This window comes from Gobio gobio (assembly GCF_949357685.1).
Source record: "Gobio gobio genome assembly, chromosome: 7".
Lineage (NCBI taxonomy): Eukaryota > Metazoa > Chordata > Actinopteri > Cypriniformes > Gobionidae > Gobio > Gobio gobio.
Genome location: NC_137103.1, coordinates 18,581,568 through 18,598,141, shown reverse-complemented (window position 1 = coordinate 18,598,141; position 16,574 = coordinate 18,581,568). Strand labels below are relative to the sequence as shown.

The window sequence follows — 16,574 nt, the reverse complement described above, 5'->3', positions numbered from 1 at the left end:
CAGGGTCTGTCATGGTATGGGGTTGTGTCAGTGCCCTTGGCAAAGGTAACTTGCACTTCTGTGAAGGCACCATTAATGCTGAAAAGTACATAGAGATTTTGGATCATAATATGCTGCCTTCAAGAAGACCTCTTTTCCAGGGACTTCCATGCATATTTCAACAAGACCATGCAAAACCACATTCTGCACACATTACAAAGTCCTGGCTGCGGAGGAAGAGGGTACGGGTACTTGACTGGCCTGCCTGCAGTCCCGACCTGTCTCCAATAGAGAATGTGTGGCGCATTTTGAAGCGCAAAATGCGACAACGAAGACCCTGTACTGTTGCCCACCTTAAGACTTGTTTGCAGGAAGAATGGGACAAAATTACACCTGAAACACTTCATCACTTGGTGTCTTCAGTCCCTAAATGTCTTTTTAAGTGTTGTGAAAAGGAATGGCAACATTACAAAGTGGTAAATGCTTTACTGTCCCAACTTTTTTTGAAATGTGTTGCAGGTGTGAATGACAGGAAAGGATGCATATTTACAAATGACATGAAGTTGACCAGACAAAACATGAAATATTTTTTGTTCATATTGTCTGCAATGAAATACAAGTCAAAGTAAATTTAGAAATCACTTCTTTTTTTTCTTTTTTTTTGCGTTTTCCATACTGTCCCAACTTTTTCTGATTTGGGGTTGTATTTCTTTATATATAAATATTAATTATATATATATATATATTGAAAGCACGCGCCCAGAAAGCCACGCCTTACAGCATGTGAGTACTGAATTAAGCTTTCTTTCACGTCGTCTTAGTGTGACAAATAAATAAAGAACAATAATACAAAAGATCAAATAGAATAACTAGAGCATACTATGTCAGAACAGCCTGTGGCTGTGGCCAAGTTTGGTGGACATAGTTTGAAAGATTTGCATGGAAAAGTCAAAAATGATAAATCTATGGAATTTGATTGTAAGCTACAGTAAAACTGTTAGTCCGATAAGTTAGAACAGATAACAGAGCAGAACAGAGTGGATGCAGCTTGAGCTGTCTAGGAGGGACAAACATTTTAGAAATTTAAATATTTGAAAAAGGGGAAAAAATTATGCTCTTAATCTAACTTTTGTACAATAACACTGTTTTTGAGCCAACAACATAATTAGAGGTCGAAAGATATTTCAGGCCAAACCTCAGTAAAGGCTGCTGGGATTCTGTAAACCCAAAAGCTTGATTACTGTAAAAATTCAATCTGAGTGAGGGGTCCAGTTAGCATCTTATTATGTGTCCTTGGCGTAGCGTCATGCGCCACTAACTCGAAATGCATTTCTGGTCAGTTAACTTGATAGATGACAGGCCTCCGTGCATTTGATTCCGGGCCACAAGATGAGGCCAGAAATCTTTTCTTTTTTGTTTTTGTCTTTTCAACTGTGATAATTTTGGTGTTACATAGTGCTGCCACGAGACATGGAGTGAGTTGAACCTAAAAATTAAACAATATCTTTCTGAATGTTGATCGTAATTTGAGACTTCCATTTCAGGCCTATTATGCCCGTGATGCTCTTGCCAAAAACCTCTACAGCCGACTGTTCAGCTGGCTGGTGAACCGAATCAATGAAAGCATTAAGGTATGTTGTTCTGGAATTTATCTTTGCTGTTTGCTGTAAAGGTGTGGTCACATTAAAAGAAAGTCCATTGTCTTTTGTCAGTATTGTAGTGAAGTATTAAATACAACTTGCATAGCAGTCACTTTTAAAACAAGCAGCTTTCTGTTGGTCAGCACGGAACATTTCAGTGACCTATTGGACTACTGTCATGGTGAGCAACAGCTTGCTGAACAAATTAGTTAAAGTTGGAACTGTTTGATATGATACGTTTATGGCTAGTTACCTGCCAGAGTGACACGAGTACTGTTTGTACGAGATCCTGCTCCTGCCATGTGCTGCATGGCCAAGTCGTGTTTGCCTTAGTGAGTTATTGATCATAATTCTGTCTTCTTTTTTTATCAGGCTCAAACCAAGAAACGGAAGAAAGTTATGGGAGTCCTGGATATTTACGGTTTTGAAATCTTTGAGGTGAGAGATTTGGTCTGGGATTTTGACACATAGTACATTTTTATGAGACATACACTGCCGTTCAAAGTTTTTGATCGAAAAGATTTTTAATGTTCTTAGAAGTCTCTTATGTTCACCAAGGCTGCATTTATTTGATTAAAAATATAAAAGAAATCAGTAGTATTGTGTATATTGTCATTATAAAATGTAATTTATTTATTTGATGCGAAGCTGAATTTTCATCACTACTCCAGTCTTCAGTGTCACATGATCCTTCAGAAATCATTCTAATATGATGATTTGCTGCTCAATAAACATTTAAGATTATTATCAATGTTGAAAACAGTTGTGCAAAACATTTTTTCAGGATTCTTTGATAAATAGAAAGGTATTTAAATAGAATCTTTTGTAACATTATAAATGTCTTCACTGTCACTTTTGATCAATTTAATGCATTTTTGCTGAATAAATTTATGAATTTCTTTAAGTTTTCCCCAAAAAAGAAAACCAATCTTATTGACCCAAAACTTTTGAACGGTAGTACAATGTTGCAAAAGCCTTCTATTGCATATAAATAATGTTATTTTGAACTTTCTATTCATTAAAGGATCCTAAAAAATGTTTTACACAACTGTTTTCAACATTGATAAAAAATCATAAACCTTTCTTGAGCAGCAAATCATCATATTAGAATGATTTCTGCAGGATCATGTGACAATGAAGGCTGGAGTAATGATGCTGAAAATTCAGCTTTGTATCAAATAAATAAATTACATTTTAAAATATATTCAGATAGAAAACGGTTATTTTAATAATTTCACAATATTACAGTTTTTTTTTTAATTCGTTTTTTTTCGGGGTTTTTTCGTTTATTTATTTTATTATTCTAAAAACATAAAAAATCTTACCGATCCAAAACTTTTGAATGGCAGTGTAATTTTCAAAACACATCACAGTTTATGCAGATGCAGGTTTCCAGGCTGAACACACTCATAAACCAAACACAATTTCGGGATGTTGGTAGAAAAAGTGTCCTGCATTTCTCGGCTGACACACTTACTGTGCACCTCCACCATCGAATCACTTAAAGGTGCAGTGTGTAGTATTTATGAGGATCTTTTGATAGAAATGCAATTTAATATACACAACTATGTTTTCAAGGGTGTATAAAGACCTTACGTAATGTACCGTTATGTTTTATTACCTTATAATGAGCCGTTTCAATTCTCACACACCCTTACAGTGAAATCGCCATTTTGCCCCGTCATGTTTCTACAGTAGCCCTAAATGGACAAACTTCTCTACAGAGCACTAGCTACTCTCTGCTGTCTCAGACGACGACATCTTTGTCCTGTTTCAGCCACCGTAGCTTCTCTATGTGCTTCGAAAGGGAGGGATGAGCGGTGGGAGATTGCAATTCACAACCTCACTGCTAGATGCCGCTAAAATGTACACACTGCACCTTTAATATTTGTGTAAACGTCTATTAATTTAAAATTTACACACAGAATTGTCCAGTTGCATGCTGTTGTCCTAATTAAATTTGTTATGCTAATAATATGGCTTTAATGACTTTATTGTTGTTGCCATACTAAATCTTATAAGTGTTTATCGTAATACAGAGAACTACTTCTCAGGCCCACACTGAATCTGAACTCCATTTTGTTTATTAAGTGTGTTTAATACTTTTATCAGCATACATGATAAAATGTTTAAATACATTCTGCTGAATTTTCAACCAAAAAGGGTGCAAAAAAATGTCTGCAGTGCATATTCAGTCTGGGCCTTCTAATTCACCTTTCAGCCAATGGTTTTCATTTGTCCCATTGCATGTGTTCTGATGTCTGACTGTATCACTCTCTCCTGAATGTTGTTTACGTTGTTGTGGCCATGGCGACAGGATGGAGTAAGTAGACCTGCAGAGGAAATCCTGTGGCAGTGTGCATGCTGCAATTTTTAGCACTTAATCCTAGTCTTAATTCAGCTCTTTTACCTCAGCAGCATAAGCCACTGTTAGAGCAGAACCCTGAAGCACAGTGTTTCCTAGTAGTATTGGTATGCCCTGTTCACTTGATATTGCAAAATTAGTATAATTTATACTATATTTAGGAGATCTTAATGGAACAGTTCAGTCAAATGACAATAAAAATAACAATTCTGTCATTTATCATCCTCAAGTTGTTCCAAACCATACTGTTTTTTTTTCGTCGTTGTTGTTGTTTTTTGTTTTTTTTTTGGAGCTTGAGGTTGATTTAATAATGACAGTTAATATGTTTTGTGAAGTATTTCTTTAAACTTCACTGAAACCAGCCAGAGAACTGCAGTGTTTTTGGGCTGCAGAAAATGCAAGTTTTTGAGGTTTTCTTTTAACAGGTTTACGTCTTTAATTTTCATTGCTCCGAGAACACTGCAGCTCCAGGCTGATGTGCTAGGGCTCCCTCTCAGGAAAGGCTGCCAGGGTAAAACTGTCATTGCCAAGTGAAACAATGAGCTGGTCTTTTAAGTGTGACATGCTGCTTTTTGGAAGTGATTTTTCTTTTTTGGCTTTTCCTCATGCCAGACCCATGGTACTGATAATTGCAGTGGCTTTAGTTGCAGAGACTAACATGCGCTATGATTGCTCTGAATATTAAAAAAATGACTGAAGAAGAGTGTTGTTAATTCCTGAGTCCCAGCATCATGGATAAATAGTACAATCCTAACGGTTTATCATAAGCAAATGAGCATAAACATGAGTATTACTGTTTCTTTAATTTAACAGTGGTGTTGGTTCACTGATTGGGGTTTAGCATGAGAAAGGGAAACGGTTATTTTTTCTAACCCAGTGTTCGTAACCCTAAAAGCATTTATCGCAGATTTACTGTGGGTAAAAAGGTTAAAGATTCCACCTCTATGAAAAGATGCTGATAAGATTATGCAGCCTTGATGTGTATTGTTCCATGTCACGCCTTGTACTTTTCTTAATCTTAGCTATAAAGACCTGTTTTGTAAGAGCAAACTTTGTTCATGGTTATTTTTGATGTGGTGTACAGATTATTTCCTATGAATTCTTTAAGATGGCACCCAACAAAACGACTTAATTGTAGGCGTCATAACAAACGTATCAGAGATCCATCACATGCCAATTAAGAATGAATTGATAATGACACATTAAACAATGCATTTGAATTTTCTCTCTGATTCCCTACCACAAGTTGCAGTGAGCCATTTTAGTAGCAAACCAGTGTAAAGTCCCATGAATTTTTTTAAGATAAATGTTCTAATGTAGATGGGATTTTTTTTTAACATTTAAAAAAATCCAAGCACAAAATTTCCAGCTTGTATTCAGCTAATAGAGGTTCCTAGAGGAAGGTGTTGCTGTATTAGTGAGCTGGTTTGCAGCGTGTTGTGTTGTAGATTGCAGTGTATTTTAATTATCACAGTTATGATTTGGTGTATTGGTTCTAATTTATCCTTCTGTTCCTGCAGGACAACAGTTTTGAACAGTTCATCATTAACTACTGCAATGAGAAACTCCAGCAAATCTTCATTGAGCTTACTCTCCGCGAGGAGCAGGAGGAGTATGTCCGTGAGGTACGCTACACCCATGAAAACTTGTAGGGAATAGGGCTTTGCGATATGTGTGTGTTTCTATGGTTATTTATAACATTGGAATTAATCCTGCATTTATATATGGTAGTCAATCCAGAACATTGCAGTGTATAGCTAGCAGCATAAAAAATAAATCAAATTATGAATAGGTTATAAACAGAAAGCAAGCAAAGAGTGCTCCCATTACAATGGCTGAATTGAAAACATACTGTAGGATTGTGTGATATTGTAGGCAATCAATGGTGCATTCATGCTGCTTTCACAGACCAACTCAATAAAAGCAAAGAAAATTAAATGTTATTTAAACATTGAGTTTGAATGTCCCTCCTACTTCTCTATACTGCTTGCAAAGGCAGCTTTCACGATTTTGGATACATCAATACTGTTTACTTAATTTTTTATTTTATTTTTTTAATTGGTGGTATACAGGGTTTATTGCACTGTAATCATTAATGTAGTAAGCTAGTGTCTTATTCCAAACATACTTCATCTACTGCTTGCTTCCTTTCAACAATCCCTCTCCTTTCGCGCTGTGATTGAGGGGACGGAAACAATCCCTCACTCCAGTCAGGGTAAACAATTGTCCCTGAAGAGCTTGAAGCTCTGTTTGCTTTCAGAACTCTTGACTATATGCCCTGACGCTGCCGTGACCCCTGCACTGTGATATTCCACTCTCTGGCTTCACTCCAGTAGAGTGCATGGGAAAATACCACTGCTCTGGAGACTGAGGAGGGATGCAGGGGTCTAGGGACCAGTCTGCCCCAATCCACATTCCACATTCCCCATTTGTGAACCCTCCTCCCGCTTGCATCTACCTCCTAGTTTGAGGAGCTTTCACACAGTCCAATTAGCCCACAGCTATTTTCCAGCTTGTGGCCTTGATTGGCTCTGATTTGATGTTTAAAAATATAGGGTTCCATAGTCCTCTAATGGCGCATTCACACGGGGCGTCGGCGTCAACGCTTCTCGTTTACTTTGAATGGGTGACGTCATGCGTTGACGAACTGAATTGTGGGTTCCGTTGCGTCACTTCACTCGCATTGCAAGTGGCAAAAGTTGAAGATTTCTCAACTTTTCAAGCGCCAACGCAGGCGTCATCCAATCAGATCACCCTATGCAAATATCCTAGAGCAGACACTAGCCAATAGCGCTCGTTTAAAACAACAGTGAATGAAGTGTGAAGAACGATCTAAAATGAGGGAAAAGCTAATAATTGCGGTGGGTAATCACCCGGTCCTTTACTACCAATCATTATTTACATACCGGGACACAAACTGGAGAGACCAGGCCTGGAAGGAGGTGGCAGAGACGGTTGGAGAATCTGGAATGTATCATGCTTGTATTCCGTCCGTGTACTCCGTTTATCATTGAATGACAGGCAGCATATCATATCATATGTGGTTCAAATAGGCGCTATCCCCCAGCCAAATGAGGAATACAGTATTAAAGTGATCAGTTTTCATACACAAAATAGTCTCACAGACTAGCTGTCAAAAAAGGCGCTTTTTTTGTGTTGTGTTGTGGTCCAAGCGCAAAGTAATGTGATTAGCTGTTGTCACTGACGGTCGCGTCAGCACCAAGCTTCAGCCACGCCCTCCGTCAAGCGTTGACGCCGAAGCCCCGTGTGAATGCGGCGTAATAGGCCATATACATCTGCACTCCAGACCCTAAATATCATAGTCAAGTCATCTTTATTTATATACAACTTTTTTCAATACAGATCGTTTTAAAAAAGCTTTAAATTTTTCAATTAAATTCTGCTGTAAAGCAGCTCTGAAAAAAAAATTATTCAGTTGAAATCAGTTCAGTTGAGTCAGGTTTAAAAACTGGGTAAAGTTCATTATGGAATGGGTTCATTTCATTTATAAAGCAGTTCTGGAGAAAACTGTGTTCAGTTCTCATCCAATAGTGTCAGTGCATTCAAGTCAAGCCACCTTTATTTATATAGCTCTTTTTACAATACAGATTGTTTCAAAGCAGCTTTACAGTGGTAACAGGAAAATAATGCAACAAAATTTGATTCGGCTGGACAGCTGCTCTGGAGAAAACAGTGATGTCATCCAGCTCAGTTCAATTCTCATGTGGTGTCAATGCAGGCAGATCAGTAACATAGTTGAATATTTAGTGTCCCCAACTAAGCAAGCCAAAAGCCAAAGGCAACAGAAGCGATGGTGGCAAGGAATCAAAACAGGAATCCATGGCAAGGAATCTTGTCTAGTGACAGAATAGACAAAAAAAAAAACCCTTGGGACAGTGTATGAATTATGATTCAGGCAATATTACAGGTCAGAAGTCAAATTAGATCGGAACATTCAGAATATTTGTCCATATTTGTTCAGTCAGTAATATTGCTGAATATTAAGTGTCGCCAACTGAGCAAGTAAAAAGATGAAAGAGGCAAGGAACCCAAACTCCAAATTTTGAGGAAAAAAAACCTTGAGAGAAACCAGACTTCTCCTCTGGCCAGACTGAGGAACAGTCTAACAACAGATAGAAAGACTCAAGAAATGGAACAACATGGACATCAAGCCAATGAGTATATGGCTGGACTGCATACCATTGTAGAGATCATTGTTGTGTTTATGACAGTTTTGTTGGAAATTAATTGGCATAGATAACTTTGATTTAGCCTTTTTCCCCCATCTCTCTTCCATGCTTATCTACTTTGAATATACACCGATCAGGCATAACATTATGACCGGTGAAGACCGGTGAAGTGAATAACACTGATTATCCATTAATCACGGCACCTTTTAGTGAATGGGATATATATTTGGCAACAAGTGAACATTTTGTCCTCAAAGTTAATGTTATAGAAGCAGAAAAAATGGCCAAGCGTAAGGATTTTGGCCAATTTTTGATGGCTAGACGACTGGGTCAGAGCATCTCCAAAACTGCAGCTCTTGTGGGGTGTTCCCGGTCTGCAGTGGTCAGTATCTATCAAAAGTGGTCCAAGGAAGGAACAGTGGTGAACTTGTGACCGGGTTATGGGTGGCCAAGGCTCATTGATGCACAAGGGGAGCGAAAGCTAGCCCATCTGGTCCGATCAAACAGACAAGCTCAAATTGCTCAAGAAGTTAATGCTGGTTCTGATAGAAAGGTGTCAGAATACACAGTGCGTCACAGTTTGTTGAGTATGGGGCTGCATAGCCGCAGACCAGTCAGGGTGCCCATGCTGACCCCTGTCCATCGCCAAAAGCGCCGACAGTGGGCACGTGAGCATCAGAACTGGACCACAGAGCAATGGAAGAAGGTGACCTGCTCTGATAAATCACGTTTTCGTTTACATCATGTGGATGGCTGGGTGCGTTCGCTTACCTGGGGAACGCATGGCACCAGAATGCACTATGGGAAGAAGGCAAGCCAGCGGAGGCAGTGTGATGCTTTGGGCAATATTTGGATGGGAAACCTTGGGTCCTGCCATCCATGCGGATGTTACTTTGACACATGCCACCTATGGTATTCCCTGGTGGCTGTGGCCTCTTTCAGCAGGATAATGTACCCTGCCACAAAGCAAAAATAGTTCAGGAATGGATTTGAGGAGAACAACAACGAAGTGTTAACGTGGCCTCTAAATTCCCCAGATCTCAATCCAGTTGAGCATCTGTGGGATGTTCTGAACAAACAAGTCCGATCCATGGAGGCCCCACCTCGCAACTTACAGGACTTAAAGGATCTGCTGCTAACATCTTGGTGCCAGATACCCAGATATCTAGTGAAGTCCATGCCTCGACGGGCCAGGGCTGTTTTGGCAGCAAAAGGGGGACCAACCCAATAGTAGGATAATGTTATAGTGTTATGCCTGATCGGTGTATAACTAAAATGCATTATTTTCTTTTCAAGCTTTGTAAACAAACATTCCAAATGAATGATAGAATGCCTGAATTACAATTTACCTAGCATTTATGGTACTTATTTAGTAATGTTTAAATTCAACTGCATCCATTATTATTAATATAAATAATATTAACATTTGTGCAATTTTTATAATTATTAATAACAACAATAATTATGACTGTCAATATTATTGTTATAATATGTAATTCACTTTAATAACCTATTAATTCAGTTATATTCAATAAGACATTAATTCATTTGCAGTTAGATTAAATCATTGCATTTAGACAGTTAAGTAATAATCGTGACAGGACTACTCGTTTGTGTGATTGGATACGTGTTGTTTACCTGTTTAAGTATAGTAAAGCTTGTCTGTATCTTTCCTAAACTTGGTGTTCTAGGAATATTTCTCTTTAGAACATGAAAACTGATGACTATTTTTGTCTACAGGGTATTGAGTGGACCAACATTGAGTATTTCAACAACGCCATCATATGTGACCTCATCGAGAATGTGAGTCTGTTTCTGACAGTAGTTTTACAAATATTGCAATCTGAGACAATTGTGTATTTGTTGCTGTAGTCCTATGCATCTCTTCATTATAGACCTCATAACAAATACTTGCAGAAACTGCAGAAACCTTATTTTGCAACATGGAAGTAAGCTATTTTCTGTGAATGAGACTTCAATACTAATACTAATGTATTAGCCACAATAGATTAATAACTATACAAATAATAAAGTGCTGTGTATTTACAACTTATAAATTGATCGTTTTGTCAGAAACTAACATGAAGATGATCTTAAAGCTTACAGACATGGTTTAAAACTCACAAATCCATAGGGTCCTTCCTTAATATAGATGTATTTAATCTGATAACCATAATTTGATTTCAGAACAAGAATGGGATTTTGGCCATGTTGGATGAGGAGTGTTTGAGGCCAGGCACAGTGACAGATGAGACTTTCCTGGACAAACTGAACACTGTGTGCGCTGAACACCAGCATTTTGAGAGCAGACTGAGCAAAAACTCAAAATTCCTCACGGACCACAGCCTGCCACACAACTGCTTCCGCATCCAGCACTATGCTGGAAAGGTGAGACCATGAACAGCTTCCCTATTTTTCAAACTCCCTCAAGCTCTCTTTCTTTTTTTCTTAGCTTTACATACAAAACCATGGAAAACGTGCATCACATGCTCACAACTCTTTTACATACAATTTTTAATAATGTAATGTAAAAAAGTTTATGAAACAAAGTCTTGATTGCCCCATGCTGTGACCCACCTATGATTTAAGGAGAGAATAGTGAACTTTGAATCTTTCATAGCTAAATTGTGGAAAAACTCTCTGATTTGACAATGTAGACATCACTCATTGCAGGTTAAATGGTTTTCTTAAAGTAACAGCTATTCGGTATAACCCACATGCAACGGTCTACAGAGTTGCATTGATGGTTTTAAATTTGAATATCTATATTTACAAAAGCAATCATACATCCCATCAAAAGTGGTCACTGTGTAATAGGTCACATGCCCTTTATACATGCAAAGTTTGGTGAGTGTTCACCGTAGAGATAAAAAGTTACAGCTGTTCAAAATTAGGAAAACTAGTAATGATGATGGGATAAGCGAGAGCGTTTACCTGAACAAATACTTTCTGTGTTTTTAGAAACAAGTACATTATAAGGATCTGAGAAGTGTGTAAAGAAGAGTTATTTAATGTAGTATTCTGTATACACAGGTGCTGTATCGGGTGGAGGGATTTGTGGATAAAAACAATGACCTCCTCTACAGAGATTTATCCCAGGCCATGTACAAAGCCAATCACAGCCTGATAAAGCTTCTCTTTCCTGAGGGAAACCCAGCTAAAGTGAACCTTAAGCGGCCCCCCACAGCTGGATTCCAGTTTAAAGCCTCAGTGGGAACGCTCATGAAGAACCTGCTGACCAAGAACCCCAACTATATCAGGTAGTTTTTAGTTTATTTAAACATTGAATATATTTTCACTTTGCAAAATTGCTTGCCTAGCACACAAATTAAACACATCAGTACCTAATATTGTGAATCTCTCAAAAAAGTAATCTAGGTCACATTTCATCCCAAAATCAAGAATCCATGTTGTTTAAAGAAAGTGAAGCATATTTTAGGATTACTGTTTTTTATTGTTTTTTAACAACATTAATTATAGGTAGCACAACAAATACTACCATGATTTAATTTAAAGTGTTTTTATGGTTATGAGAATTAGGTGAATGTGCTTATTTATTTTGAAAAGGACACAATGGGAAAAATTATTGATCCTGAATATACTATAATTTATAGTTTAAGTCATTTTTATTGTTTATTTTTTATATCTATGTTTTGTATTTATTTATTTCAGTTTTGTTTTATTTCAGTCAAAATTTTAAAATGTTTTACCAATAGTGCTTTAAAAGAAATTCTAGTAACATTTATTTGTTTTTATTTTTAGTCAACTTTTTTAGTTTTTTTTGTTGCTGCAATAAAATTAAGGCTGAGAATTGATCTGGACATGTTCTGTTGACAGGTTTCTGAAGATTCACCCTATAATTTGTGCTTTTTTAGTCAAAGTTGAGAATATTCATGTCTGTGTTCTTCAGGTGCATCAAACCCAATGACAAGAAAGCAGCCCACATTTTCACAGACTCACTAGTGTGTCACCAGGCGCGCTACTTGGGTCTGATGGAGAATGTACGTGTGAGAAGGGCTGGTTATGCTTTCCGCCAGGCCTATGAGTCCTGCCTGGAGCGTTACAAGATGCTCTGCAAGCAGACCTGGCCCCACTGGAGGGGCCCAGCCAGGTTAGACCACCACTGATCCTATACAGGTCTTGTTGTTTAGTTTAGTGTTTTTTTTTTTGTTGTTGTTGTTGTTTTTTTAAGAACTTTTCTGCAGGCTTTAAAGCAGCACTAGGTAGTTTTTGCTCTCGGGGTCCCCCTACAGGGAAACAGTATTGTCCTCTACTACTGTCGTAAACTGTCATTCTACATCAGTGGATGCATTGCACATGCATTTGTTGACATGACAACTATGATAGCCCTGAACACTGCAGGAGTTCACATGCAGGTGTTCTGCTTGCGTCGCGTGTGAAATGTCTTCATCCCAGGTACAGTGGCATATATTTCAGCATGTCATATGAATATAATTTCATGGGCTTCGTTTTTTTTAAATGCCAAATGATCGCTCACGTTTACAAGCCAGCGTCATTATAGTAGCCTAGTCTATTGGTTACCGTTTTACAGAATCTATATGATACTTCAATTCAATGTTTGAGTGGTAGGTAATAACCATATAATGTCAATATTATAATATCAAGCTACCCTAGATGAATCTGCAAATTTGAAAAATCGATTTGCATTATAGTTTGAGGCAAGACAAATAAACCAATATCACAGACATGTTAGGTATCCTAAAATATGATTGCATACTTGCAAGAATGTAGCCCCTCCTTCACCCAGTAGACCCAGCTCCTTCAGCTCAGCAAATGCTGGCCCGATGTTGATCCTCGTCCTGCCTTTAATCCGATCACTTTCTCGTTTCCTCTTTTTGCTTTCCTCAGACAAAACCTTTGCTTTCTTATTTTTCTGTGCTGCTTCGGCCATGACTATAACATTCGGCAAACAAATGATAGTTTGGCTCGCACGTCCGAATTTAAGAAAGTGGGGGTGGTGGTGGAAGTGACGTATATGCCGTAAAGCAGTCGAATTTTGTAGTTCTCTTTTTTTCTCGGGTTACTACCGAGAAAAAAAACTCTGAAACCCGAAATTTAAAAGAACGATTAAAAACGATACAGACCCCGTCAGGCTATGGCAGACGTGTCATTCAACCTATTGTAAGTCGATGTATCATCACAAGAGGTTTGAAAATATATTATAAAGGTTGAAAAGTTACCTAGTGCTGCTTTAATGTTTTTTTTTTCTGAACATGTTCAGCTGATGTCATTATATTGTCATCATGTTTGAGATTAAGAAGTTCTTTCAAACCTGTACCTCCACCTGCATGATACTCATTTGTAGATATTTAAACAAGCTTGTTTCTTGTCTTAAAACTCTCTTCATGCTTTGTAAGTTTAACGATTATGTTAATCTGAATGGCTGCAGAAAAGACCTCTTTCAGGTACTTGTATCTGATGGCAAACATGCCAGGACAGAATTGGCCCTTATAACTGTCACTTCTGGACACGGAGTCATTGCACTGGATTGTTTGATAGGAGAATCTAGTGTTCATGGAGATTTGGACTTGCCCATCTTATCTTGTTATCTTTTATTGGAATGTTATCATCGTCTCTATGCCGACAGTGTCTAGACTGTTTTACTTTTCATTCAGATCGCTCAGACTCTGTTTGCTATCTCTAACATTGTGCATGTTTTTGTGCTAAATCATACTGTGCACCTTAACTTTGTTTTATTGTCTCCTTGCTTCATTATTTGAATCTGTTCAGTGATGTGCCTGAATATACAGTGGGGTCCCAAATTCTGAGACTACATTGAAAATAACTTTTTTTTTAACCTGGAAATGAATGTCAATAAAGTATTTTGTGAAAGGTAAACCAAGGTTATGAAATTAAATGATGAAATACAGATTCTGCGCTTTTTGTGATCATGCCTAGCAATGCCACGGTAGTGGGTTCAGTTTGTGAAGAATGAGCATAAATGAGCATTTAAAAAAAGTTTGAGCATTGAGCACAAGTTTGCTTCGTATAAAAGCATATTCCAAAAGTATAAAAGAAATAAAAACTCTTGGAACCAATGTCAACTCGAGTGTTACTCTTTATAAAACAAAGGAGCATACCAAATACTAGAAATTCAGGGAACTTTTTACTCAAATTGTTATAATTTAGAAGCAATTTAGTTTCAGACATTTGGACCCACCGTATATGCTTTTTGTGAATCGATTGGTTGACTGACAGCTGGTGACCTATTTATTATCAGGGAGGGTGTCAAGGTTCTCCTGACAGATATGAAGGTTCCTGCAGAGGAGTTTGCCTATGGTCGTTCGAAGATCTTCATCAGGAACCCCAGAACGGTGAGCGAGTTACTGCCCTAAGTTCATTGAGTGTGATTTTCATGCAGTTGCACAGAAGATGGTTCTTTCCATGTGAGAAAAATGTAACATTAGCCAGGAGAATATATAATTTGGCTCAATTCCACTTCTAACATGACGAAATGCTTGGATTTCTACGATTGTTATGAAAAATCAAAAGGCAAGATTTACACATGATCTTCAAGGGTTTTATACAACATTTCAAACAGGAAGTCATGTTCCTTCAGGCTTCTCTTGTATAATTAGTAGCAATCGCCCTCATGAAAGAAAGAAACGCAAACAGGCAGTCGCACACATGGTTTCACTTACCCACCCCCCCACTCCACTGTTTGTCAGTTTGCATGGGAAACGAGACTCCAGCTGAGAAATTCCAGAAGATCCCATGAAACCCCTGCACTGAAGCCTGGGTGTCAGTTGTCATTCTAGCAGTGCAGAGCATTTATCTTCTCGTTGTCCATTCTTCCTGCATACTCTCCCATCTCCAGATGTTCATTCAAAGCCAGTGGAGTTAGAGATCATGTTTGACCTCTACCCAGCCATAGCGTTGTCAAGTCATCATTCCACCAAAATGAATCGGTGCTCGGACAAGCGATCTGCATAAATCCAGTCATTTCAATAGGAATTTGCATGATCAGGAGTTCCACGTGAGGGAAAGAAGTTCCACATTCAGATTTCGCTCATGTTCAAGTTAGTCACGTGAGTTTACTGTGTTGACCAACAGAAAGCTGCTTGGTTTGAAAGTAGCTTCTGTGTGAGCTGTGCTTTATATATAGCTACACTATTGACACAACTTTATTTGCCCAGAAAATCTTGTCGAATTGTGCACCTATACTCCTGGTTTTGATTACCTGAATTTGTTGATTACAATGAGAGCAATCTAGTTTTGTTTTGTGTTTTGCGTTGTTGATGTTGGCTGTTGATACAGTTCCTGTTTCAAGAAACCCAGCATCTTTAAATCAAGTCAAGTCACCTTTATTAATTGCGCTTTAAACAATACAGGTTGTTTCCAAGCAGCTTTACAGTGATAACAGGAAAATAATTAAATGATGCATTTCGAGTTAATTTCAATTAACAGGGTTTATTTCGGTTGTACTGCAGCTCTGCAGAAAACAGTGATGTCATTGTCCAGCTCAGTTCAGTCCTCATCCAATTGAGTCAGTGCAGTCAAATCAATAATATTGTTGAATATTAAGTGTCCGCAACTAAGCAAGCAAGAAGTGACAGTGGCTTGGTCTTCACAGGGGATTGTCTAGTAGACACGGTCTCCGCTGGCACTCAGGGCTGCTTTTGTCTAGGTGCAGATCCAACATCTAGATCCGGCTGACTATGTAACCTTGGGACAAGGAAAAGAGAGATATTAGTATAATATTAGCATAGATGCCATTCTTCTTACGATGTAATAAGTATTAAAGAGATTAAAGAGATGTGTTTTTAATCTAGATTTAAACTGACAGTGTTAGGAAGACTGTTCCAGAGTTTGGGTGCTAAATAGGAAAAGGATCTACTGGCAGCAGTCGATTTTGATATTCTAGGTATTATCAACTGGCCAGAATTTTGAGACCGCCATAGACATGAAGGACTATAATGCTTTAAGAGCTTGTTCAAGTACTGAGGAGCTAAACCATTTAGTGCTTTGTAAGTTATTAGCAAGATTGGTAAAGTGAGCCAATGCAGTGTTGACAGAGCTAGGCTAAAATGGTCATACTTCCTGGTTCTAGCAAGAACTCTAGCTAAGAGGTGAGCAATATCACGATTTTTTTATCCTGAACAATATATAAAATATTGTAGTTTCATGTACAACTCGACGTACATTTGCTACTACATGCCAATGCAGTTCCACTAATGCCAACATATTTTTTGAGTCTATTAAATGTACTCGCTTGCATGGAAGGTGAAAAAGGTTTGGCAGACTCTGTCAATAACTACTTAATACCAGAGGATGTTGGTCCCACTATGGCTGGAATTTTTTTTACTGGTCTTGGCGATCATCGTGTGGTCTAACAAATGCCATCAACTCTCACGGTCTTATCCTTGGGAATTTGATTAT

General features: G+C 38.1%; 1 protein-coding gene across 5 annotated transcripts in view; it reads left to right on the top strand.

The window, feature by feature from the left end:
- Nucleotides 1-16,574, top strand: part of myo1b (myosin IB) — a 96,771-nt gene that overhangs the window by 65,441 nt on the left and 14,756 nt on the right. For all 5 annotated transcript variants that reach the window (XM_079820931.1, XM_079820932.1, XM_079820929.1 and 2 more), the window contains exons 12-19: nucleotides 1,524-1,610; nucleotides 1,992-2,057; nucleotides 5,505-5,609; nucleotides 9,915-9,977; nucleotides 10,362-10,562; nucleotides 11,208-11,434; nucleotides 12,085-12,285; nucleotides 14,416-14,509. In XM_079820931.1, the coding sequence (XP_079677057.1) occupies nucleotides 1,524-1,610; nucleotides 1,992-2,057; nucleotides 5,505-5,609; nucleotides 9,915-9,977; nucleotides 10,362-10,562; nucleotides 11,208-11,434; nucleotides 12,085-12,285; nucleotides 14,416-14,509 (1,044 nt within the window). The remainder of the gene's footprint in view (nucleotides 1-1,523; nucleotides 1,611-1,991; nucleotides 2,058-5,504; nucleotides 5,610-9,914; nucleotides 9,978-10,361; nucleotides 10,563-11,207; nucleotides 11,435-12,084; nucleotides 12,286-14,415; nucleotides 14,510-16,574) is intronic.